Consider the following 24,298-nt stretch of genomic DNA (forward strand, 5'->3'; position numbering starts at 1 on the left):
TTGGAAACCCTTCTCCTGGTTCATCTTCCTCAATAGCTTGGGAGACACTACCCTGGTATAGTGGATTTTAGGTTATACAATCTGTTATTTCTTTGAAAAGTTTCCAAACTGTCTCTTCCTGGCTGGAATTACCTGCACATGGCTTTATTTTATCTTTACAGCGAAGGATTTCCACAGGTGATCACAGTGCTTAAGGAAAGGCACTTTCTTGGGGGTCCTATCACTCATTTACAGAGTGAGAAGGTAAAGCTGTAAGCAGACTGGCTTTCTCTGCCTGACTCCACAGATCCACCGTGTGGCCTTCTGGAGGGGGCTAACATGGTTGCCATACTCTTATGTTTAAGAGAACTGACTAGGAAGGTAGTGCATTCAAATGTTCAATAGACAATTATAGAACTGCCTTATCTCAAAAATCTGGTTGGCAAAATGAACTTGCTGGGGAGTTATGATATTGTTTTATGGAGGAGGAAAAAACTGAAGCCGAGAGACTGACTTGTCCAAGGCCACACATTTTACTGTCAGAACCAGAAATGGAACTTCAGTCCCCAAACGACCATCTCAGGACTTCTTCCCCTGCCTTCACCACCACATCATGCCTTAAGTTTGCATGGCTGAGTGCTTTGTGTGATGTTCTAGTGACATGTAAGGGATGTTCATTCTCACCCTAACCTCCTTTAACCTTTGTTTCCCCATCTGCAAAGGGGGCTTAGCCCTGCCCTCTCACTTTGCAGGGTTGTTCTGGGGATAAAACAGGCAATACGTGTGAAAACTATGTAAATGACTAAGCGTTAGATATGTCATCAGCTCAAGAGTGGCTCATCCAAGAATTGCTTTAAAAATTTCCATGTGCCTGGTCCCCATCTAAAGAGCTCCCTGGTTGACTTACTTGGGCCCTCCTGAACGTAGTCAGCCATGGGCCCGGTCACTGTGTTGATGTCAACATCGGCCATCTTGGAGCTCAGGGCGATCTCCCAGAAGTCAGCAGGGCTGCTGCAGTTGCTGCTGCGGTCCCCAGTGTACTCCTGTGTGGGAGAGCAGGACTGGCAGTTGCAACTCCAGCACCTCCATGCCGAGGGACCTCCCCTAGGCATGAGGATGGCCACAGGCCCTGTAGGCCCCTTGCCTCACCTTCTCGTAAAAGAGCCTCTCGAGTCGCCCATCCTCCTTCTTCAGGGACAGCCAGCGCCCGCACAGGAACAGGAACTCGTCCTCATTGGTGTCATTCCAGATCTCCACCTTCTCCACGTACCAGTCTGCGCACCACTTGGAGTTGTCGTGGCGGAGCTTGATCTTGTAGATGACGCCTAGGTCAGCAGCCTCAATGATGAAAGTGTCAGCCTGGCGAGCCCAGATGTGGGGACTCAGACGGTGAGGGGTGTACCCCACTCAACCCACTCCAGCCCAACCCTCTAGGGCCTTCCATCCCACTCAGTTGCTGTGCTGAACAGACCTTCCTTGCCGGGGTGCCCCCCAGACCCAAATCCCCAACACTGAGCCTGTGTGGTCCAAGGCCTCATATCCACAGTGGTCCCATCTTGCAGTCCACTTATATGTGTGGTGCCATGGAGAAAACTGCCTTCACTACATTCCTCTTGGGAGAAGCCTGTGGGTGTTTGGAAGCCTCCTCTGTGTAAGGGGGGTGGGGCCTGAAGGCCATGGGCAGAGGCAGAGGAGGGGTGGTCAACCGGTCCTGTTCCCGGATTCCTTAGCTATGCTGAACATTGGAGATGAGTCCAGCTGTGGCAGCCAGAGGGCAAAAGCTCTTCTAGAGATGAACTTCTGAGTAACGGGAGGGGGGTTGAAATTCCCTGGGAGATGCTGAGAGGGAGTTTGATGAACCAGTAAGGCAGGGCTACAGGAGAGGAGGCAGAAGAGGTGAGGCTCTGGGTGAGGCAAGGCTGTGGAGGGACTTGGGCACAAACATCTGGGACGCAGGCTCAAGAGGGTTTTGTGGGGGTTGTGATACAAGGCCCTCATCTGTGTCCCTGAGTCTGTCTTCAGTCAAGTGGACACTCCACTCTTGTGTGCTGATTCTTTGAGGGGAGCTCAGTGAGGTGTGGATCCCAGGCTTTGAATGAGATGGGGCCAAGACAGAGTTTGAATGTGGGAGGCAGAAGTCAGGATGGGAGCCTGAGGAGGGTGAGAGGGGACAGGTGACACTGAGTGACACCTACTTTCCTTCCGAAAGATTTGCTGAGCACAGGTGCCATGTGAGTCACTGTGCTGACCCCTAGGAAACCAGAGATGAATAGAATAGGATGCCCTCTGTCCCCAGGACCCCACAGTCCAGTGCAGCAAGAGGAGGGGATGGGTAATTCCAGCTCAGATGGTGGGAACAACCACCTGTGTGATGACTAGAGCCAGGCCTAGGAAGACAGACTTCTCCAGGTGTCAGCATTAAGCTGCAGCTGTGGGGCTGGGTTTTCCAGGCAGCTCAGGTGGGGACAGCCCATGGCCAAGGCAGCTGCAGGTAAATAGCAGCTAGTGGTGTGTGACCGAAAGCAGATGTGGATGGGAGCAGTCCTGGGGTGCTGGCAATCCACTGGGTTCACCAGAGTAAGAATGGGCCCACCCTGAGATACAACAATTCCACTTGTTTGCATCTGTCCTGGGGGAAGACCTTCACATTGCACAAGGATGTTTATCACAGATAATTTTTACAGAGGAAAATTGGAAGCCATCTGGGGTCCCGTGCTTGGGGAGTGGCTACATAACTGGCAAAGCCTTTCCTGAAGAATGTTGTGTGTGTAGTGGTTATAGAGAAGAGTCACCTCCATCTATGTTTGAATACCAGGGCAGAGAGAGATTTCCAAGGCAGCCATGCACGCCAAGGGCAAGTTAAAGAAGTGTTTATATAGCATGATGCCTTTTATGTAAAAAAGTAATACCATGGAATGGCTTACCTATTTTCTATGGGTGCATGCACATGTAAGCAGAGAAAATGTTTGGAAAAATGCTGAGGCAGGAGAGAGGGTGGGGTATTCTGGAAACTGCACTCAGTGGTCCACAGAGGGCACTCTGAACAGGCCAGTGCGGGTAGGCTGTGAAGGTCTGCAAATCCCGTGAAGGACTCAGGGTAGATCTGGGATCCATGGGGAGCCTCTGCAGGCTTAAAGTGAGATAGTGACTGGTCAGCTTTGGACAGGTTAACTGAGGAAGCTGGAGGGTGGGTTGGATGGCAGGGCCTTGAGCAGAGAGACCACGCTGGCTCAGTGAGTGAGCTGAAATGAGGCAGGGCTGAGTGAATACAGGGCAGACTTGGCCGATTTGAGGTTATTTAGAAGGAAGACTCTGGAACCTGGTGATTGATTGAATGTGAGTGAACAGGGAGAAGGATGTCCAGGATGACTTCCATATTCTGGAGTGATCAGAGAAATGGAAGCTTCTAGATGTTGTGCAGTAAACTTAAGGTCACATGGTTAGTAACTGAGCCAGAAGTTGCACCAGCTCCCCTGATGGGGTGTCAAAACTGGAGGAAAAGAGAAGAAAGTGATGGGGCAGAATGGGGCAAAGATTTTTTCTTGTGACACAACAATTTGCTGAGAGAGAAGAAAAAAAAATGGAATCTGATCACAGAGGGGAATGGCTTGCATCACCTTCATTTATTTACTTAATCCATATTTACTGAATGCTTACTCTTTGCCAGAGTCTGTAAATAAAGCCATGCATAAAAATAGACCTCTCAGCTGTATGCTGCACATTGCTGCTTTTACAATGCATTTACCAGGCATCAATACCAGGCATCAACTAAGGCAGGGGGCAGGTGAGCTTTCCCAAGGCTTGACAATATCCAGCACAGACAAAGAGCTACCTGCCTGCCAGACATGGTTCTAGACGCTTTGCATTTTTAATTCAGTTGGCCTTCACAATAACTCAAAATTAACTCTTTTTTAGGGTGGAGGAAAAGGAGGCACAGAGATGTTAAGTAACTTATCTAAGATCACACAGCTAGTGTCAGAGCCAGGATCTGAACTCAGGTGACCTGCCCCTAGCATCTGGGGACCTGATAAATAATATCCCTAGTGTAGAGTCAGGGACAATCACATAAATCGCTTGACCTTTTTGGTATTCCATTTTTGCAAGATGGAAAGAGGAGGATAGGACTCCTCCTACCTACTTTATAAGGGCAGTAAACAATTATATCTATTGTGGAACATGAATGTGTATGTTTTAGATTATTTCTTCCTGGTACAACATGCTCTTACATCTTGTCCTGTTTTTCAGCCCAGAGGTCTAATTAGCAATCATACTGCTATTTCTGCTTCAAATGCAGTAAACTGAAGTTAAAGGTAAATGGTTTCTATCTGGATGATGAACCAATGAATGGAAATGCTGGGGTCTGACTCCTGGAGACCTGGCAGCCAGGCTGGGGCTCCTTCCACACTGTCTGACTCATGGGGTCACCAGCCAGCTGCAGACCCACTTAGATGACACCCACCTTTCTAGTCCCAGGGCTAATATCCTCCTTACTAGTAGAGTGGTTCAATGCTAAGGGATAAGCCTGGCTGAGGGTGAGGTTTAAGGAGACCCTTGATAAATACCCGTTGGCTGATGTATGAAATCCCCAGACATGCACAGCCATGGGCAAGAGCACAGATTGAGTTAGGAGCCAATCCCCTTAACCTGATCTCCCTGTGGAGATAGCCTGGCCTGTGGGGATTTCAGGCAGATTTCAGTGCATGGAGAGGAGAAGGAAAGGAGACTGAGGAGCAAGTGCGGGGAGGGGCAGGGGACATGCCAGAAAGGGCACGGAGTGGAGGAGTAGAGGCAGGGAGAGGGGAGCCAAGCTTGCCAGAAGGGAAGTTTCACAAAACCCACCCTTAGAGACCCCTGTGGTTTTGTAAAATCAGTCTGTCAGAGCTGGAAGGGCCTTATACATCACCCAGTCATGTGGTTTTCAAGCCTTTTTACAGTCACAGAACCCTTTTCTTAACAGAGAGCTTGCTTGGCACTGTGATCAACAGTCCAGGTCAAAGTGGATCCACCCAGAAGGGAGTGGGGTGTCCAACTGCACCTGTCTCCACCACCCTCAAGGCTCCCAAGGCCCTTGGAGCCACCTGCAGCTCTACACAACACAATTTAGCCAATTCATATCTGACCCTTCAATTTACAGATGAGGAAACTGAGGCCAGAGAATTTGAAGCAGATAAGGAGCTGATAGCAGAACCAGGCCTCCAGATCCCCTCTCCACCCCACAGTTCAAGTCTCTGTCAGTGTCAGCACAGCCCTTGTCATTCTGCAGTGTTCACCTCCACATTCATGAACCATGCACAGTGAACTGGATTTTCTGAAGACGACCCAGCCCCATGCGACCAACAACCTGGAGCTCCAGCAGGCCGCCTGCTTGCCCAAGGCCGGCCTTCTGCTCCACCTCATCCCCTATGCAGGACCCAGGGTGGGTGCATCAGCTAGGAGAGGGGAACAAGGAGCACTTGCAGGGAAGGGCAAGAGCAGAGGCCCACAAGAGTGTGCACGATGCCCCATGGAGTTCCCGGATGTCCCCGGGAACCAAGAAGAACTGGCACTTAGATCGCTGGGTCTGGGGAGGAGGGAAGGAGGGTAAACTCCATGTGCCCCTCATACCGTTCCTCTCTCGAACTTGTTGGTCCGGTTCTCTGACTTGCCAAGGTATCGCTCCCCGGTGTCCCCGAGGTCTCCATAGATGGTTATGTACACCTTGGCGTCCGTCCCTGCCCCGGGAATGTTCCCTGTGAAGATCTGCACCGAGTACAGCACAACTGGGCAGGTGGTGAGACAGACAGACAGACAAAGGGAAGAAAAGGGTGACAGCGCTTTAGGTCTTGGGGAACTGGATTTTGGGGAGGTGCTAAGCTTCTGGCCTAGGACTCGAGGGGTTAGCCTTCTGTTTGTTCAATTATGCATATTCAGCTTCAAATCCATGTGGATTCTCCAGTGGGAAGTGTGCTCATCTGATCTAGACCCAGGTGGGCTCTATGAGACCCCAAAAATAGAAACTTTTTGAAGTACCCCTCAAACCATCTATCTGCCCATATAGCTGCCTGCACTGCACAGGGAGAAAGACTCAGAAACTATCTGAGATGTGTCCACACTGCGGTTGCTAAATCTGCCTGCCATGATACATGGCAATAAAATGCCTTCCAATTTGAGGGCGACCAGTGTCAACACCAGATCCTTCTAAATGGTTCACAGAAAAAAAAAATATTGTTTAAAGAACAGTTTCCCCTCTGTTCATTTCCTCATGTTCATTTATTCTCCAACCCACTGCCATCCTCCCCTGCCCCAGCGCTCCAGGCCAACTCCTCACCAAAGCCACTGTGACTGCCACCCTCTCCTTGGTCTCCCATGGCCCATAGGGAGGGCTCAACAAATATTGGTGTGACAATTATTAAAAATTACTACGAAAAATAAAAATGCATGGTATCTTGCTTTTGTTCTGCTGTTTTTATTTAAGGAAAAATAAAAGATCTCCTTTCCCAACCTTCTCCTTAGCAGAGAGACTCAAGTCTTGTATTTTTATGAAGGCTAAAAATTGGTTGGCCCCTCTCTGTATCTTCTGTCTTTACAGATTTTGAGTTTCAGGCCAGGGAAGAGGGGACTTGGCTGGATTATCCCCAAGGTGAGAAATAGAAGCTGAAAGGCAGAGGTGGCCAAAGTGGGAGAAAGGTTAACTTCCCTTCCCCTGGGAGGGAGTGAGGATTCAGGAGTATTCGTGGGCGGCAGGGACCCCTCACCTGCACACAGGGACCCTACAGGGAAGTGACTGCTGGGCTTCTTTGGGGACTTGAAGCTTTGGGGCCTTAAGGGTGGAACAGAGAGTCTTTTGACAAAGCCAGATTCATGCAGGAGTGTTTCTGGTCACCCAGAGAAATGATACTTGTGTGTTGGTGGAGAGCCAGTAGTGGCTCTGTGTGACAGTGAGCACAGCTGGGAGTGGCACTCACCCTGGACTAAGGGCCAGGCCTCTTCTGTGAGCCTCAGGATTCCTAGAAGACCCTCAAAAAGGGGATTCCCCTCCCTGTTGTGAACGAGATGGACTTTCTTATCAGTCCTTGCAAGTGGGCTCAGAACCACATTTAATTAAACGTAGAAAAGTAAAGTGATGTGAGTTGCTTGTCCTGATGGCTGTGGAACACATTCACACCCACAGCAGGGTTCCCATGATTTTCTCATTTTCCACTGGGTTCCGCAGCATTATTCCCTCCTGCTGTCCTTCTGTGTGGCTGGACACTCCTTCTTGGGTAGCTTTATGGTTTCCTAATCTTCCACCTGTGCCTTGGATGCCAAGGCCTCCCAGGTTCCACCCATATTCCTCAGCTCTCATCTTGCACTTCCTTGAATTCTCTGAGTCTATGCCTCCAGCCTAGGTCCTTCCTTTGCTTTGGATCCGCACACTTACTACCTAGAGGGCGTCTCCACCTTGACCAGACCACAACATCATAAACTCATATGTTCAAACCTAAACTCTACCCTCTCCTGCAACCCCCGCCCCTTTTCCAAACCTTCTCCCCAACCATTTTCCTTGTCTCAGTGGCCTTGCCCAAGCTGCTACCATCCAAAGCTCCTGGGTGCATTGTGAGAGTTGACCTGCAGAGGCTGGTCAGACACACCGCCAGGGGCAGAAACCAGGGACCAGCCACACTTGCTCCTACCCCACCCTGCCCCACTCAGCTCAGTGCAGAAACCTGTCAGCATTTCACACACTGAAAATCCTCTCTTTATTGTCTAAATATTACCTAAGCTTGTCTTGCTAATACTGACCTGCAGTGACATTAGGAAACTTGTCATAGTTTAGACACAACAGTCGATGATCCTCCCCCTCATTTTCCTCCCCATCCATTTTCTAGCTGTGCATTTGGGCCTGCTCCATATGTGAGCTAATCACAGGTGGCATGGGCCTATAGGGACACTTCTTCTAGGAGCCTGTGTCCCAGAACAGGATGCAGTGTCCTCAAGGGCTGGGATGAAATGACCTCCTCACTCCCCCTTCATCTGCTGCTGTCTCCAGTCCTCTGGGAATTAGGAAAACTGATTCAGCTTCTGGGTGCTGAGCAATGCGGTAGTGCAGTCAGAGCCAGCTATTTCTGGATCCTCCTCCCTCCCTGTCCCACCCAGGCCACCCGGCACATCCGTGGAGAGATGTTTCCCTAGAAACATCACCGAGCTCAGAGTGAGTTTTGTGTTATGTTACCCACACAGAACAGCCCAAGTGCTCTCCTGGGACAGCTTTCCAGGGCATCCTCTGGGGTCCAAGTAGAGAAGGATTTAATAGCAAAGACTATGTGGAGAAAAGGATAGGAGTAGGGGTGTCACACTATTGAGGCAACACTTGTTTTTATTTCTGGGCAACAATTCAGGTTAAAAGAAAGGCAGAGCTATAGCTGTTTTACTTCCGGTGACAACAAAGGAAGATGGTGTTTGTCTTTTGTCTTTTGGATGTCTTAGCCACTTGGTGGGCAGAAAGACCTGTCTTCCTGGCTCCATAAGGGGCCCAAAATTTTGAATTTTACTCCAGTTTTTCCAAGAAGACAACACAACAAATGTAAAGTGGATTTTCAAACTCTTGGAGCTTCTCTGATCTGTGTAGGCTACCCTGCTAGAGAGATCCACTGTATTCTTTGTCTATCATCAGGGGTAGAAACTCTGTTTTTTTGCAAATGAATTTGGCTTTGAAATAGCTCAAGATAATTCAGAGCTGAATGGCTGGTGAATAACCTGGGAATTGACACGGACGATGCCATTGCTGGTCAAAACAGAGGTATGACTCTGTCCATGTGTTCTGGAAAGAGTGTGCGTGTGTGTGTGTGTGTGTGTGTACACATACACAGTGTAGAAAGAGAGGAGAAGAGAAGGTTGAGGACTGAGCCTTGAGGAATACTACCTAGCATTAGAAAAGAAACCAGCACTCTAAATACTTCAGTGAGTTAGGAAGAGAACTAGAATATGGTGGGGTCACCAAAAGCAAAGGAGGAGGAAGTACAAGAAGTGGGTGGCCAGTCTGATGCAAATCCTTTAGAGAAAACCACACTGATGAAGAATGGACAAGTTAACCAGCCCATCCAGAAAAGAAGCTCATCACCTTGAACTTTCTCGAGCCATGCCAAACTACTGAGAACAAATACAAATATGGTTCCAGTTACATATAATTCAAGAAGGTTTCTTAATTCATATGAAGTTGGGACAGCTAAGTCCAGCAAGAGCAGAGAGGCCCAAGCCATAGTGATTGGTAGCAAGCAAATGGAAGAGTAGGGAGAAAATAGGGACCAGGATAAGCCAGGAATAGGATTCCCCTTATCTGGATGTATTATCCCAACGTCAGACCAGGAAAGAATTTCAGCACAAACCTGGGAGCGAGACAGCTGAGACTTTGAAGACTAGCTCAGTCATCTATTAGCTGTGTGCACTTAGGCAGATTATGGAAGCTCTGTGAGCCTCAGTGGCCTTCTCTACAGAGTGGAGGTAACAACAGACCCTCCTCCTGGGTGAAGAGGCTCAGCCTGGCACAGGGCATGTGCTCCACAGGGAGGACCAGGGTCCTGGAGCCTGCCCATGGTGATAAGGGTGGCCACACCACACTTACTGTCCAGAGGCTCTTCTACTTCCTTGTAGACTTGCCGTAAGGACCCATCTTTCATGTATTTCTCAGTGAAGATGTCATACGGAACCAGTTCTCGAATGGTCTTTTTGTCATCCTCAGAGGTGGCAAGCCACCGATCACATGGGAAAGTCAAGGTCTCTGCACCCTGGGGTGAGGCAGAAAAAGAAAAATTAGCCCTTAATGTGAAAGCTGCCAACTTCAGGGATTCATTGGCGTCTCAGTACTCATGGAGACCAAGGACGAGGATCATGGAGCCCCATAAATAATGTAAAAGCCACAGGGAGCCCCTTGCCCCAATTTCAGTAGACCCAGTCTTAAAGACTTGCACAACCACATCACAGTTTGGCTCTGAAAGGCTGGGGTTCCCAGGGTCACTTAATAATAGATATCTGAACTCCATCCTGGAGACTCAGACTCAGTGGGTAAAGGGAGGGGGGTGCTCTGTACTTAAAATTGCTCCCTCTGGCCAGGCACATTAGTGGCTCATGCCTGTAATCCTAGCACTTTGGGAGGCCAAGGCAGGTGGATCACCTGAGGTCAGGATTTCAAGACCAGCCTGGTCAGCATGGTGAAACCCTGTCTCTACTAACAAAATACAAAAATTAGTCGGGCGTGGTGGTCCATGCCTGTAGTCCTAGCTACTTGGGAGGCTGAAGCGGGAGAATCACTTGAATCCAAAAGGCAGAGCACTGTTGCACTCCAGCCTGGGTGACAGAGCAAGATTCCGTCTCAAAAAAATAAAAAAATAAAAAAATAAAAATTGCTCCCTCTTCATTCATATCCATAGCTGTGACTGAGATCCATCTCCTAGGTTTATACTTTTGTGGTTTCAGAATGTTTTTAAAGTTGTCTGAGGTAGATTTTCTTCTGTGAATTTACCTTGAGTTACAGGAAGGGCACTCTGGTCACTTACTAGTAATATAGCCTCAGAGGTGGGGAGCAGGGACATGCACAGACCCTCCTCCTTGACCACTAAACCAGGTTCTAGAAAATTCTGCTTGGGACCAGAGCTTGTTTCTGCACTCTGAGTGAACTGGGTGAATTTTCATTATGAGATTTTTATCTCAATAAGGCTGATCTAGCCAGCAGGTCCTTACAGGGAATTCGCCTTGAATCTGCTCTGGAAAGGGACAAAAGAAACAGCAGGACAGACCAGTCAAAAACTCACATCTTTATCCGGGAGGAGCCTGCGGATGTCCACATGAGAGCAGTGCCACCCAGGATTCATGCCTGTGTTATTATGGCCAATCCGAATTTTTTCAATGATTTCTCCCACATCTTCTAACTTTGGAAAGGAGATAAAGCACCAGATGTTAGCTGAAAGATCCAGGAAAGTATGGCCTCGGCAACATCCTGCTTCCCCAGGGCATCTACCTTGAGTCCCTTTGCACTTCCTCCTCATATGTCCCCACTGTCCAGCCAGGCCAACTCCCACTGACCTTGACACACATGTCATGCCCATGCCTCATGTCCCCTCTCTTAAAGTCAGCCTTGACTCCAGAACCTGGTTCAGTCTACCTTCTCTGGGAGGGGGACCCTTTTTCAGCATGGAACCCAGCTCCCCATCTTCCACTGCTCGCTGTTATAGCAACTCATCCCTTGTGTGAGAACTGAATTGGGTAGCAAAAGATGAGTCCTGGCTGTGCCATGCTCCTGTCTTGCCAAGTTGACTTATTCAAGGCCCCAGACCTCTAAGAGTCCCCCACCTTCCAGCCACTCCTTTTCTGAGATCCCACGTAGAAATGCCAGTCCCTCAAACTCCACATTCCTTGTCACAGGGCCTTTGTACATGCTTTGCTTGCCTCTCTGTCTTCCTCTTCTTTACCTAATGCGATGCCTGCTCAACCTCGTAATCCAGGTCTCAACAATCACTTCCTCAGGAAAGCCCTTAACCTCCCCAAAAAAGTGAACTCACTTCATGACAGACTCTTGTTGCATAGTGGAGTCCCTCCTTGGAGCACTTCTCATAGTTGTAAGTTTTCATTTATTTGTGTGACACCTACCATCTCTTTCACCACTGAGAACCACAAGGCAGGCACCATTTTGCTCTGCATTGTATCCTAAAAACCTAGAATAGTGCCCACGACCTAGGCACTCAATAAGCGTTGGTTGCAAGGACGAAAGAGTGTTTCCTTAGCTGCAAAACAGGTATGATAAAATCAGCCAGGCCTTCTCATAATGCAGTGGTGAGCCTTAACCACGATGGTGTGCATGGAAGTCTCTTGAACGAAAAAGCTGATACATGTGTGCCAGGTAAGCTCCTGAACTGGGCAGGGGATGGGGCAGCTACAACATCTTCTCTCTTCCACCTGGAGCGTACAAGTATGGGATGCAGAGGAGAATCTCTGGCTTCTGTGACCTTAATCCTCTAAGCCCTAAGTTGCATGGGACAGGATGGCCGCCTCAGGTTTTTTCTGTTTGTTTGTTTGTTTGTTTTGAGATGGAGTTTCGCTGTTGTCGCCCAGGCTGGAGTGCAGTGGTGAAACCTCAACTCACGGCAACTTCCACCTCCTAGGTTCAAGTGATTCTCCTGCCTCAGCCTCTGGAGTAGCTGGGATTACAGGCACCTGCCACCATGCCCAGCTAAATTTTATATTTTTAATAGAGACGGGGTTTTACCATGTTGGCCAGACTGGTCTCGAACTCCTAACCTCAGGTGATCCACCCACCTTGGCCTCCCAAAATGCTGGGATTACAGGCGTGAGCCACCGTGCCCAGCTGCTGTCTCAGTTCTAACCCCTCAGAGAGCAAGGTGGCCTTTAGGGGACAGTTAGTCATGGTTGGTAGGCCCCAGAGAAAGACTCAGAGGATATCAGCATCAAAAGGGACCCTAATATTCTGGAAGGTGAAAGAATTAGGCAGAGAATGCTCTGAAACTGAACAGTTTGAGTCTAGATCCTAGCTCTGCTGTTTTAAGACACCTTGAGTAAGTCTGCTTAACTTTTCTGTGCTTTATTTCCTCATCTGTAAAATGTGGTGATCATACTACTGATGTCGTGGAAATGTTATGAAGATTAAATGAGTTGATACACATCAGGTCCTTAGAACTGTGCTGGCCCTTGGACGTTCTCAATAACTCTTAGCTATTATTGTTCTTTTTCTGGTCAACCCCTTTTCTTAGGAGGGGACCACAGAGAGAGGAAGTGGCTTCCTTGCGAGTTAGCGGCTGAGCCAGAGTCAGATCCAGGGTTATGGACTCTGCAATCCAGCGTTTTACCTCCTACCTGAAAATCAATCAGAAAAGGGAAGTGCAGAGAGAGGGACACAGGTGGGCAGAGAGACAGAGGCCAGGAGACAAAGCTCTTTCATTTGTTTCCCAGCTCTCACACTGCCCCCAAATCCAGAGACATTTGAAAAGAAAAAAACATAGCAACAAAATTACTGGCAAATTGTAGCTGTCTATTAGTGGGGACTTCATTGATAAAAACTCCCCGGAAGTCATGCTGAGGTGTGATCACAGCCTCAGCCACTGACGGCATCAGGCCTGGATGACTCACGCACCACGACATCTTGGGTGGATGAGACGTTAGCTTTGTGTGGATTAATGAATCACCCTTACATTTTCTTGTTAAAAGACTCAACAAAGGTGACAGACCTTCCCACAAGTGCTGACTGCTCCAGAGAAGGTGGGAAGAGAGCAGGGCGTCCCCCGGGATAGAGACTGGCCCAGGAAAAAGGAAGGTGCCCTGGGCTTTGTTTCCTATTAGAAAATAAGGGGTACATCTCCAAAGATCCCACTGCCCGGAGGGCCCAGGCTTCTGAGGCTCCTGGCTCTTCTCCTTCAGGGTCTCCTGCGCTTCCCCTCTAAGTCTTGCTTCATTACTGCCGTCCATCCAAGTCACATCACACTCCTCCCATGGCTTCTAGCCAAACCTCAAGCCACACGCTTATTTCCACCTCTGAGCTGCTGGCCATGCTCTTCCCTTTGCTAGAAATGCCTTTCCTCCTTGTCCCTGCTACTGGCCCCTTTCAGATCCAACTCAAAGCCACCTCTTTCAAGGAGCCTTCTCCCTTCTCTAAACAGTGATAGTAAGCTCAGTCCATTTGCTTGTCTACTACAGCAGCTAAGAGTGCATAGTCCAGAGCCAGTCCTCCTGGGTTTCAATCCTGCTCTCACTACATCCTAGCTGTGTGGTTTTAGGGAAGCAACTAAACCTCTGTGCCCCAGTTTCCCCATATTTACCTGGGGACAATTACAGCACAGAATTTTTATGATAATTAAGTGAGTTAGCATAGATAAAGCCTGTGACAGTGCCCCCTGACCCACAGGGTCAGTGACAATGACCATCACCAGACTCTCTCATTACCTTTGTGGGGAGGACTAGGGTCCCCAACTTGACCGTAAGCCCCTCTCAGGCAGTATCGGAGCTCTCCCCTTCTCTTGTGTCTCCAACCCAACCTGGCATACAGCTGAGCACACTGGGCAGGCACAGTGCATATGCACTAAATTGAAGTATATGGATTCCAAGGCGCTATGACCTACAGGCACAGTAACACTGAACAACAGCACCCCCATTGTCAAGATCTGATGGGAAGCCATGGAACATACATAATGTTCTTCTCTATTAAATTGTTTGACCATAGCTTGAGAGCTGAGCAGGAGACCCTATCCCCACATGACCACCGGTGGTGGGATTTCCACCTCTCCCTGACTAGCAGTATCAGCAGAACCCCACAACCAGCAAGTCTGGGAGCCATGTTCCACCTGTGGGTAAGTGTCTATTGTTGGAAGCTCTAGAGAGCCTGTTGACGTTATGCCTCTAGTGTTTCCAAGTCCTGTCTCTCATCATTGCCTTTGATCCTGACATCAGTCCAGGAGGCACAGGTTGAGTGTCACCATTCCCCTGGTTGCTTGGATGTACTGAGGCCCAGGAAGGTAGGATGAGCTTCCCACCTTCCTCTCTAATAGCAGTGCATCAGGATGAAGGGCATGTGTTCTGCTCTGAATGTAGGGCTTCTCCTCTCCCTCTGTCTGACCTACCCCATCCCTGGACAGCCTGCTGAGCCCAAGTACCTCCACAATGAAGCGTGAGGCAGACTTCCTCTCAAAGAACTGCTTCTGTTCCCTCTTGTTGGTGCACAGATACTTCTGCTGGGTGCACACGGCATCGCAGCCATAGATGATGATGAAGATGTTGGCATCTGTCCCAGCAGCAAAGACATCACTGGTGTAGAGGGTGATCTCATAAGGAACAACTGAGGGTGGTGGTCAGAGAACAAAGCCAGAGGGGATGAGAGAACAGAAAACAAACATGGTGAGAGCCAGTTCTTCACCAGCACCACCAGCCTGGACCCTTGCACTGGGGATCGGCTGCCCAGGGACCTGGACCTTCACAAGGTTGCCTAGCAACTGCAGTTGGGGTCTGGTCCTGCCCAGCCACCACAGAAAACCCTCACCCTCTCATACCAGGTTGTGTGAGCCTCTCACATCCCAGAGTGCATGTACCAGACTGGTTGAAAGCACAGGCTTTGGAATTTGACAAGCCCAGGCTGGAAACCTGGCTCTGTCTTGACCATTGGTGTTATCTGGGCAAGTTACTTCTGAGCCTCAGTGTCCACTGTCTGTAAAGTACCCTCCACATGGTGCTCGGCTGAAGAGACTCCATAAACAAGAGCACTAGATTTCAGGGGGCAACATGCTGATTGGATCAGCTAGTCTACAGTAGTGAGCATTCTTTCTCTCCTCTCCCTATCCCCTGCTCCCAGGCCCTCCCTTGCTCCCAGATGGCCTGCCTTCCCCAACCCATCCACCTCACACCTAGTCCCTCATTCAGGTTCCCTCACATTACAGAGGTCTTTTATAGGGAAGGTGATAGCAGGAGGCGAGGGCTGCACCAGGGTTTACTTGGTCCCATCAGGGACTATCTGTCCTCAAAAGAGGGTTGACAAATCAGTGCTGTCAGTAAGTAGCTTCCTGGTGGGCAGCCACCAGTGTGAATAGAGACCAGTATGTCTCTATGCATGGGTGGAAGACCCTTTGCTTCAGAAACTTTTGGGGATGCTTGTTAAAAATACAGATTTGCAGGCCAGGTGTGGTGGCTCATGCCTGTAATCCCAGCACTTTGGGAGGCCGAGGTGGGCGAATCACTTGAGGTCAGGAGTTTGAGACCAGCCCAACTAACATGGTGAAACCCTGTCTCTACTGAAAACATAAAAGGTAGGCCGGGCGCAGTGGCCCAAGCCTGTAATCCCAGCACTTTGGGAGGCTGAGACGGGCGGATCACGAGGTCAGGAGATCGAGACCATCCTGGCTAACACGGTGAAACCCCGTCTCTACTAAAAAATACCAAAAACTAGCCGGGTGAGGTGGCGGGCGCCTGTAGTTCCAGCTACTCCGGAGGCTGAGGCAGGAGAATGGCATAAACCCGGAAGGCGGAGCTTGCAGTGAGCTGAGATCTGGCCACTGCACTCCAGCCTGGGTGACAGAGCCAGACTCTGTCTCAAAAAAATAAATAAATAAATAAATAAATAAAATAAAAGGTAGCTGGGCGTGGTAGCAGGTACCTGTAGTCCCAGCTACTTGGGAGGCTGAGGCAGGAGAATTTCTTGAACCTGGGAGGTGGAGGTTGCAATAAGCTGAGATCACACCACTGCACTCCAGCCTGGGTAACAGAATGAAACTCTCTCAAAAAATAAAAATAAAAATAAAAATAAAATACAGATTTGCAAACCCTGCCTTAGCTTCTCTGCGGGATGGGCTTAGGGATCTAAATATTTAACTCATAGTTTATACTAAAGTTTGAGAGCACCTAAAACAATGTATTGCTATAATAACTATAGGTTAGTTCATTAGCAGGTTGTGAAATGGGTTTAGTAGGTTGTCAACAGAGTTTTTAAAAATATGTGGAAATGAAAAAAATTTAATAGAAAAATATCACTGTATATTACACATAATGAGGGTACAATATTTTGTGACATTTTTATTTTTTGCATATGCGTATAAATGTGTACACTTACTCTGGGTCACAGTAACTAAAAAAAATTAAGAAAAAGAAAAGAAGAATATTGAAAACCCAGAGAAACAGTTCAAGTGGATGTCTACTCTATCCTGTAATCTTGGCCCTTGAAAGAAGTCACAATAGAAGCTTCCTGCTCTCTTGTGGCCCTAACCTTCTCCAGATGAGGATGTTGCTTTCATTTATTATCATGGCTACTTTGCTGTAGGGCTGTAGTAGTGATACCCGCAGTAGTAATAGTAATCACTTATTAAGTACTTCCTATATGTCAGACTCTGTACTGAGTATGCTATGGTCCTCATCTCCTTTAACCCTCACAATAACCCAAAGGAGTAGGCATTATTACACTCCATGTTACAGATGAGAAAACCAAGGCACAGAGAGGTGAAGTAACTTGCCCAAAGTCACATGGTAGAACTTGAACTCAAACCCAGGCTTGTCTGACCTTAAAGCCTGTATGGTCAGCCTCTAGGAATCCTGTTGCTGTGAACTAGAGATAAGTACTACTGCTTAGCCACAGGCCACAGAAAGGGACAGCCCATGGAGGTGACCACTACTCCACAATGGCTTGAAAAGGCCCTCACCCATAGGTTGAAGGGAAACAGCCTCGACCCTGCCAGGTGCTCAAGCAATAACAGAGGTGTCATCTCTGCAGCATACAGCCCTTTCCTCTGAGCCTCTGGGTTTTCTCTCTGCCCCAAGACTTGGAAAGCCTTGAATAGAAAAGCTGGCAACAGAATCTCAGCTTTCCTGAGACTGGCCAGCAGTAGGAGAACCCCTGGAAGTTTCTGGGCAGGAACAGCTCACCCTTTAGGTTAGTTTTAATATCAGGCTGGAACTGAGCATGTTCAAAGTCAAGCCATACAAACTCTTTATCTTTTCTTTTCTTTTTTGGTATGGTGTGTCCTAGGGCATGTAGGGAGAAATGGATGCATTTGTCCTCAAGGGTCCCAACCAGTGCTGCTGCCAGCCCCATGCACATCTTTCAGGCAGTCTGTCCTCGCCTGCAGGTGACTCCTGGGAACAGAGGCTGGATCCAGGGCTGGTTTTGGGCATGCCCAGCCAGAGAAATATCACTTCATTTTAGACTTTGGATCAGAAGATATTTTGATGATCTGTTCATTTTATTGCTCTAGGCAAAAAGTTGTTCATCACTGATACATGCTATTAAGTATGAGTTGTTTGGAGGAAATCCTGTGGTACAGTTTATTATTTAGTTAGAAAAAATTATATGCTCTGGATTTTATTCAGATTTTACCAAATTTAGACAGACTTTTAGAGTTTAATTTCAGTTTGATTCCCAGTACCTAGTACTACATACTTACATGTCTATAAACATCTAATACATTCTTTCTGATGACATTGGAAAGGAAGTGTCAAAACTTCACTAAATTACTCCCTTCCCTTCTTCCCCTTAGCTATAAATTGGAATTACATTCATCTTCTTTTTGAATTCTGGGTCTGGCAGGGTCCAGGCTGTGTTTCCTTTCAACCCATAAGTGAGGGCCCTTTCAAGCCATTGTGGAGCTGGCAGTCATGTATACCACCTGAGAAAATCTTATACTGTTGATTTATTTGGCATGTTAATGACTGGAGTAAGGACTGGTGACAGGGCTGATAATGATTCCTTGGTTAGATGTTTATCTTTCTTCCTTTTGCATATTGCTATCATCCTGCATTATTATCTCTATGCTGCAGATGAGGAAACTGAACCCTAGAGAGGTTAGACTCTCTACATGTTGTCACCAACTAACTTGGAGTGGAGTTTAGAATAAATCTCATATTTTCATTTCCTGGGTCCAGAACTCTGCCCACAGCCCCCACAGAGCTCAGGAAATTCAAGACAGGGATGAGAGACCAAAATCTTCAAGGTGGGCCTGGCCCACAGTCAATGCTGAAGGAGGAACTGGGGCTGAATTGGGGTAGCTGGTGATGGGGCCCCAGAGAAGGGCCGGCCTTGCCGTGTGTGGTTCCTACATGGCGTGTACAGCCTCGTCTGAAGCTCTGTGTGGAAGAGGTCTCTGATGATGGACCCGTCGTCTTCATTTTTGGCCAGCCAGCGGCCACAGGGAAACATCATGCACTTTCCAAGAGATGGGGCATCCACCTCTACCCAGTCTACAAACCAGCCTGGGGCCTTGCCTAGAAAGAGAGGAGACACAGAACCCATCAAGGATCCGAGCAGAGATGATTTCCTGTGGGTAACTTCAGGGACTCCTGACATCCTTCCTTATTTGGTGGTTGGCCGATACCATTAACATGACATCCCTTTTGCTTGCAGCATTGCTATTAAAATGTGCACCCAGATGTTGAAGCTGGATCATTCTCCAGGCTACTGTCAGTGAAATTAGTAAAAGAGCATCAATAGGAGATGACAGAAGGGTAGGGGGAGCCTGAGGTGGGAGGGCACTGAGAGGAAGCAAGGATGCTGTCCTCCCTTGAAAAAGGGGCTTCAAACAGAACTCAGGGATGCCAGAAAGAGCCTATTTACAAAAGCTCTATAATCTTACCCAATGATAGGAATGATGCAATTGAATCAAAGGCTCTGGGGGTGGAGCCAAGAAATCTGTGAGTTAATAACCCCCCAGATAATTCTGTTGCACACTCAAAGAACTACTGAGTTAGATTGGGGATTTTCATCTCTGGCTGTGCATTAAAATTACCGACACTGGGGGATAGAGAAAGGCTTTAAAAATCACCAGTGTCCAGGTACACCGCTAGACTAATTAGGCCAGAAACTCTGTGTGCAGCTGAGGACTCTCTGGGCTCTGCTGGGCTAAAGGGATTGACGAAGCTGTGTCATTACAGAAGACAGATGGCATTCGAATTTCCAGAGTCCTTCCCAGAGGCCCACAAGGACCTGTCCATGGTCCTTAAAGTCTTAACAGGGAGCAGAGGGGAGGGAAGCCACACCTGTGTTGTCATGGCCAAGCCGAACTTTCCACAGGTCTCCCAGATCCAGCGTCTCCACCGTGAAGATTTCAATACTGTCCCTCTCAAACTTATTGCTGTTTGTCTTGGAGGACTTCAGGAGGGTCATTCCTGTCGATTGGATGACCCCAGCATGACTGGCTGGACCTGAGGCCTTTCAATCCTAGTCAGACCCAAACCTTTAATCCCTTTTCAAAATGACCAAATTTCTGAACTTCCACCAAATTTAGGCTGTGCAATTATCATCCACTGGCTACCTTTGTACAGTGGGCATTTTAAAAAAATTTTATTTCAATAGCTTTTGGGGTACAGGTGGCTTTTGGTTACATGGGTGAGTTAGCAGTGAATTCTGAGATTTTGGTGCACCACCACCTGAGCAGTGTACTCTGTACCCAATCTTGTCTTTTATCCCTCACCTGTTTCCCAACCTTCCTACAATGAGTCCCCACAGTCCATTATATCATTTTGTATGCTTTTGCACCCTCATAGCTTAGCTCTCTCTTATAAGTGAGAACATTCAGTATTTGTTTTCTCCATTCCTGAGTTACTTCACTTAGAATAATGGGCTCCAGCTCCATCCAAGTTGCTGTATAAGACATTATTTCATTCCTTTTTATGGCTGAGTAGTATTCCATGGTATACACCACATTGTCTTTTTATATTTTTTTTTAATTTTGTTATATTTTAAGTTCTGGGGTACACGTGCAGAATGTGAAGTTTTGTTATATAGGAATACACGTGCCCTGGTGGTTTGCTGCACCCATCAACCTGTCATCTACATTAGGTGTTTCTCCTAATGCTATCCCTCCCCTAAGCCCCCACCCCCTGACAGGCCTCAGTGTGTGATGTTCCCCTCCCTGTGTCCACGTGCTCTCACTATTCAACTCACAGTGGGCACTTTTTTGTGTGTGTTCTTTCATTGAGTTTTACAATAACCCTTTAGGGTGTGCATTTTCATTTCCAGTTTATGTCGAAAGAGATACCTTACTCAAAATCATCCAGGAGACAGTTGTGGAGCTCTAAGTCAACCCTGCACCACTTCCATACCCTCACAACTCTCTACATGGAGAGGGAGCCAGTGACAAAGCCACACTCCCTATGTTCCCTGGGGATGGGACATGTGGAAATTTCTGGAGCATCTTCTCTGGATGACAGAGGAGGGATGAATTTGAATGCCTCCCCCACCCTCAGCTATTTCACATATATAATCGTCCTGAGACTGGCTGCAGTGTCAGTCTGAAACTAGGGTGATCTCAGAGTCATCACCGTGTCCTCCTGCCTCAGCATGCACTGCATTGCCTTTAAGTCCCTGTACCCTGATAAGTCCCAGTTCTGGGCCCACCTCATGTAGAAAGTCTTCTGCTATTCCTAGACTCACTACAGACTGGTTTAAGTATACAGAGAGACAGACAGACCTTGGTCCAATCCCTAGCTCTGCCACTTACCACTGGGTGGCCTTGGGAAAATTATGTAATATTTCTGAGACTTGGTTTTCCAAATGTCAAAAAGGAGAGGTCTTAGTCCCTTCTTCATAGGGCTGTTGTGAGGATTTAATGAGTCAATGACTGTTGGATGCTCAAGAATGTGTCTAACACATGGAAAGGTCTCAGTTAATAAAAGCAGTTGCCAAAGCCCATTAATTTCTTTGATCATGGTTCAGGAAGGATTGCAATCACATACATTTGTAGGTTATGACCTAATTATATCATTATACATTATCTGCTTTATACAACCTATTAAATAATTGATGTTAATTAATGTTTATTGAGTGTCACTTTTGTTCCAAATGTTGTACATGTTCAACTTCATTAGACCTTCAACTCTATAAGGCACATACTAATTTTATCCTCATTTTATAAATAGAGGAAACTAAGGCACAGAGGGGTTAAGCAACTTGCCCAATGTCACACAGCTCATAAATAGTGGAGTGGAGGTTTGAACCAATCAGACAAGCTTCAGAGTCCATGCTCTCTACCAGCACATTGTTGTAGTAGATATGAGCACCCCATGGTCAAGGGTTAGGTCCATTTATTCTTCAATAATGCTTGGCACTAGGCTCTGGACCTGCAGGATTTTGAGCAAATACATGATGACTACTTGAGGGACTGACTCCTCTCTAAACTCAACAGAATGACTGGACAGTGGTGTGAGCAGATGGCTGGACCCAACACGAAATACCACCTTCTCTGAGTACCTGGGCAAAGGCTCCTAAACAACTCTACGATGCCTGGAGTGCCTCATACTGAGAGTACCATGGCTGAATTTCATTGGAAGTTGCACAAAGCCACCTTGTCCCAGATTGTTGTTGGGTGGAGTTAGGGCTACCTCCACCACTGAAACAGAAAAACAAAGCTGGCTCAGAGAAGAAGAAAATTTTTAGAAAAAAAGGAACTGCCTTTCTTGATGGGGCTAATTGCTTGCATCCTATTGAGAGACAGAAGCATAATTGGGATTCCTTTGGAAATTTCTGCTGAGTCTTCTGGTCTCCCTGGGGAAGAATGTGTGTGAACCTTGGCCCTGCACTGCTTTCTTACCAGTGTCATCTTGTGTGCCAAAGAGTGTGATGAAGACATTAGCATCTGTGCCTGCATTCTTCTTAACCCCAGTCTTTATCGTCACTGAGAATGTGGTAGATTTATCTGCCAAGAGAATAGTATAGAGCAATGAATTGTAGATTGTTCCTCTCATGAAAGGAGGAAAGAGGACAACCACCTCCTCTAGGAGGGCTTCCTTGATTCTCTCCCTCTAGCCCCATCACTCCAATTTTTCTCTTGCCCCTTCAATCCTATATCTGTGAGCCCAGCGATTAGTAATAAGTATGTTTCTACATTTCTCTTGGCCATTTCTAGGAATCATTTTTTTCAGCACATGTTGTTCTGCAGTCACCATTATTCTGGAAACTTCTAGAGGGTAGAGAGGTGAGTCCTCTGCCTCTAGCTTATACAGGAAGCCTTCAATCAATAGAGTTGATAGGATGGTTAGGGTAGTCTTGGAATGACTTTAAGGGTCAGAGGTTCAGCAGCCAGAAGCCCCATTCTGACTCCTCCTGGCTGGGAAGAGTTTTAGGGATGCATGTTTCAGGGGAGCATCATAGAACTCTTGAAGGTTACTGTTCATTCTTTCCCTTGACAAAAATGCATTGAGTGCCTATAGGGGAGGGCAAAAGACTGAATCAGAAGTGGCTACACTCATTCCATTCTCCTCCACTCTACTCCACTCCATTCTACTCCACTCCATTCCACTCCATTCCATTCCATCCCAATACATTACATTCCAACCCATCCCATTCCATTCCATTCCAATCCACTCCACTCCATTCTACTCCACTCCACTCCATTCCACTTCAATGCATTCCATTCCATTTCAATACATTCCATTCCATTCCAACCCATCACATTCCATTCCATTCCATCCCACTCCACTCCATTCCATTCCACTCTACTCCATTCCATTCCACTCTACTCCATACCATTCCATTCCATTCCATCTCATTCCATTTCATTCCAATCCATCCCATTCCATTCAATTTCATTCCAATCTATTCCATTCCAATCATCCCATTTCAGTCCATTCCACTCCATTCCAATTCATTCAATTTGATTCCAATCCATTCAGTTTCATTTCTGACAATAACTCGGTCCTAAGCTGTGTGCTTTATACTGCCTTGTCAGGGAGGAAGTGCCCAGAGCCCACTGGGAAGGGAAGGAAGATGGAGACTTAGGGTTAGGGAGAGGCAGAGGGAGGGGGTACTGGAGAAAGAAATCAGCTCTAGTTTAGAAAACCTTTCTGCTCCAGGGCCAGGTTGTCGAGGGGGTTGTTGTCACCGCCTCCCCCACCCTCCTCGCTCTGTGGCAGCACATAGGACTCATCCACTGGCAACAGCTCCCTGGACAGCTGACCATCATCCTCCTCCACTGCCAGCCAACGTTGGCATGGAAAGTAGTACCTGTGGGGGTGGACAGGGAAAGATTGGAATGTCCTCTTAGAAAGGTCTCGTCTAGCAGCAGTCATGGGCTGAGAATGAGAGGCCCTCTATGGGGTCCCAAACTCTCCCCTGTCTGCCCCTGACAGCATTGCCCTGCTATTCTACCCAGTCTGGGAATCGTTTCATTAGTCATTTGCCTGGGGTAGAGAACAAACATGGGGACACTTGTCTCCAGACACCCCATTGAAAATGGTTATGTGACCTGCCTGGAGCACACAGAGCCTCAATCAGGGTCATATTAGATGGAAGTATCTAGAAGGAGAGGGACATATGGGGACTATTCCAACCCTTTCCAGAATGAATCTACTAGCCAGGGCTATTTTAGTCAAGAGGGTTGTATGTAGTCAGTGCACAATACGTAAGTGTTGAACTAATGGATTTTAATGGAATGAGCCAGTTATGTATGCTTTTGGAAGGTACACAGAGTGTGGCTGAGGAGTCGGCATAGCAGACTGCTGAGTCCATCTAGGGAAGGGAGGTACGAGTCAGACCCCTCAGTGTGGAGGTAACACCCAGCACAAGGGAGGTGCCTGGACAGAGTGAAGGTAGGGCCAGGGATGGGAGGCACAAGGGGGTAATTAAGGACTCTCCCCTGGGTCAGACTGTCCAAGTTTAAATTCTGGCTCTACCACTAATAGTTGTGCAACCTTAAGTAAGTGTCCTTATCTCTCTGTGCTAGAGCTGCCAGATTTAGCCAATAGAATTACAAAAATCCCTATTAAATTTGGATTTTAGATAAACAATGCATAATGGTTTAAGTGTGTTCTATCTAATATTTGGGTCATGCTTGTACAAAAACATTATTCATTGCTTATCTGAAATTCAAATTTAACTGGCAAACCTACTCTG

At 47.6% G+C, this 24,298-nt stretch overlaps 1 protein-coding gene across 3 annotated transcripts in view; it reads right to left on the reverse strand.

The window, feature by feature from the left end:
• The window catches only part of LOXHD1 (lipoxygenase homology domains 1), a 185,779-nt gene that overhangs the window by 48,377 nt on the left and 113,104 nt on the right, over positions 1-24,298 (reverse strand). For all 3 annotated transcript variants that reach the window (XM_011949344.1, XM_011949345.1, XM_011949343.1), the window contains 10 exons: positions 23,247-23,410; positions 21,999-22,103; positions 19,447-19,575; positions 18,511-18,675; positions 14,592-14,773; positions 10,746-10,862; positions 9,560-9,722; positions 5,584-5,738; positions 1,129-1,338; positions 887-1,022 (listed from right to left, as the gene is read on the reverse strand). In XM_011949344.1, coding sequence (XP_011804734.1) covers positions 887-1,022; positions 1,129-1,338; positions 5,584-5,738; positions 9,560-9,722; positions 10,746-10,862; positions 14,592-14,773; positions 18,511-18,675; positions 19,447-19,575; positions 21,999-22,103; positions 23,247-23,410 — 1,526 coding nt within the window. The remainder of the gene's footprint in view (positions 1-886; positions 1,023-1,128; positions 1,339-5,583; positions 5,739-9,559; positions 9,723-10,745; positions 10,863-14,591; positions 14,774-18,510; positions 18,676-19,446; positions 19,576-21,998; positions 22,104-23,246; positions 23,411-24,298) is intronic.

This window comes from Colobus angolensis, unplaced genomic scaffold (assembly GCF_000951035.1).
Source record: "Colobus angolensis palliatus isolate OR3802 unplaced genomic scaffold, Cang.pa_1.0 Scaffold299, whole genome shotgun sequence".
Lineage (NCBI taxonomy): Eukaryota > Metazoa > Chordata > Mammalia > Primates > Cercopithecidae > Colobus > Colobus angolensis.